At 38.4% G+C, this 823-nt stretch overlaps 1 protein-coding gene across 1 annotated transcript in view; it reads right to left on the reverse strand.

Annotated features, from left to right (window-relative positions):
- Positions 1–342: 342 nt before the first annotated feature.
- The window catches only part of LOC133540040 (glutathione S-transferase A-like), a 5,837-nt gene continuing 5,356 nt past the window's right edge, over positions 343–823 (reverse strand). The window contains exons 5-6 of the mRNA XM_061882514.1: positions 746–823; positions 343–666 (exon numbers count right to left, since the gene is read on the reverse strand). The exon at positions 746–823 is cut by the window's right edge and continues 8 nt beyond it. Coding sequence (XP_061738498.1) covers positions 540–666; positions 746–823 — 205 coding nt within the window. The 3' untranslated portion in view covers positions 343–539. The remainder of the gene's footprint in view (positions 667–745) is intronic.

Consider the following 823-nt stretch of genomic DNA (forward strand, 5'->3'; position numbering starts at 1 on the left):
CCGCCTTCCGCCCGATTGTAGCTGAGATAGGCGCCAGTGCCCCCCGCGACCCCGAAAGGGAATAAGCGGTAGAAAATGGATGGATGACAATACAACATTTTAATTGTACTATAAAACATTTTTTTTATCCTTGATGATACATTTAGTCAAAAATAAATAAAAACCTACTTTGTTTTTAGTCAAGGAAGTTGAACTTTTATTACATAAAGTTTTGGAAGCGTTATTTGAGCCCGATTACATAATGTCTCTACAACCACATGATCAGGAGGGGGAAAAAAAAAAAAAAAAAAAAAATGGTGTGTTGGGGACCTTTAGCACACAGGAATGGTTGCACAATCGCACTTTCATGTCCAAGTTATCTTTTTATTGACTTTTATAGCACAAAAGCAGCTAATAAACCACAGTACAACATGCTATTGTAGTGCGATACAAAGAGCGGTCTTATTAAAATGTTTGTTATCCATTTTCAATCAGTTTGTTTATAGAGCCCTAAGTCACTAGTATCTCAAAGGGCTGCTCAAGCCACGACAACGGCAATTTTAGATGCCTTTGAGTTTGCTTTCTTTTCCTTCCTCCCAAGTTGAAGGCCACGTGTCTTTGATGCTCTTCCGAGCCTTCAAATGATTGTAGTACTCAGCCAGGTACGGGTAACTTTTAGGACACAACCTAAAAATAAATAAAAATTAAGACGGATATTGTATTAAAATGCTTAAAAGATTGTGGAACACAAAAAAACAAATCGTACCCATAGTGGAACGCGTAGGCAATGCCTGGGAAAACAAGGACATCAGCCATTGAAAATGTCTTTCCCGCCAGAAAAGGG

The sequence above is a fragment of the Nerophis ophidion genome, linkage group LG21 (genome assembly GCF_033978795.1).
Source record: "Nerophis ophidion isolate RoL-2023_Sa linkage group LG21, RoL_Noph_v1.0, whole genome shotgun sequence".
In the NCBI taxonomy this organism is placed as follows: domain Eukaryota; kingdom Metazoa; phylum Chordata; class Actinopteri; order Syngnathiformes; family Syngnathidae; genus Nerophis; species Nerophis ophidion.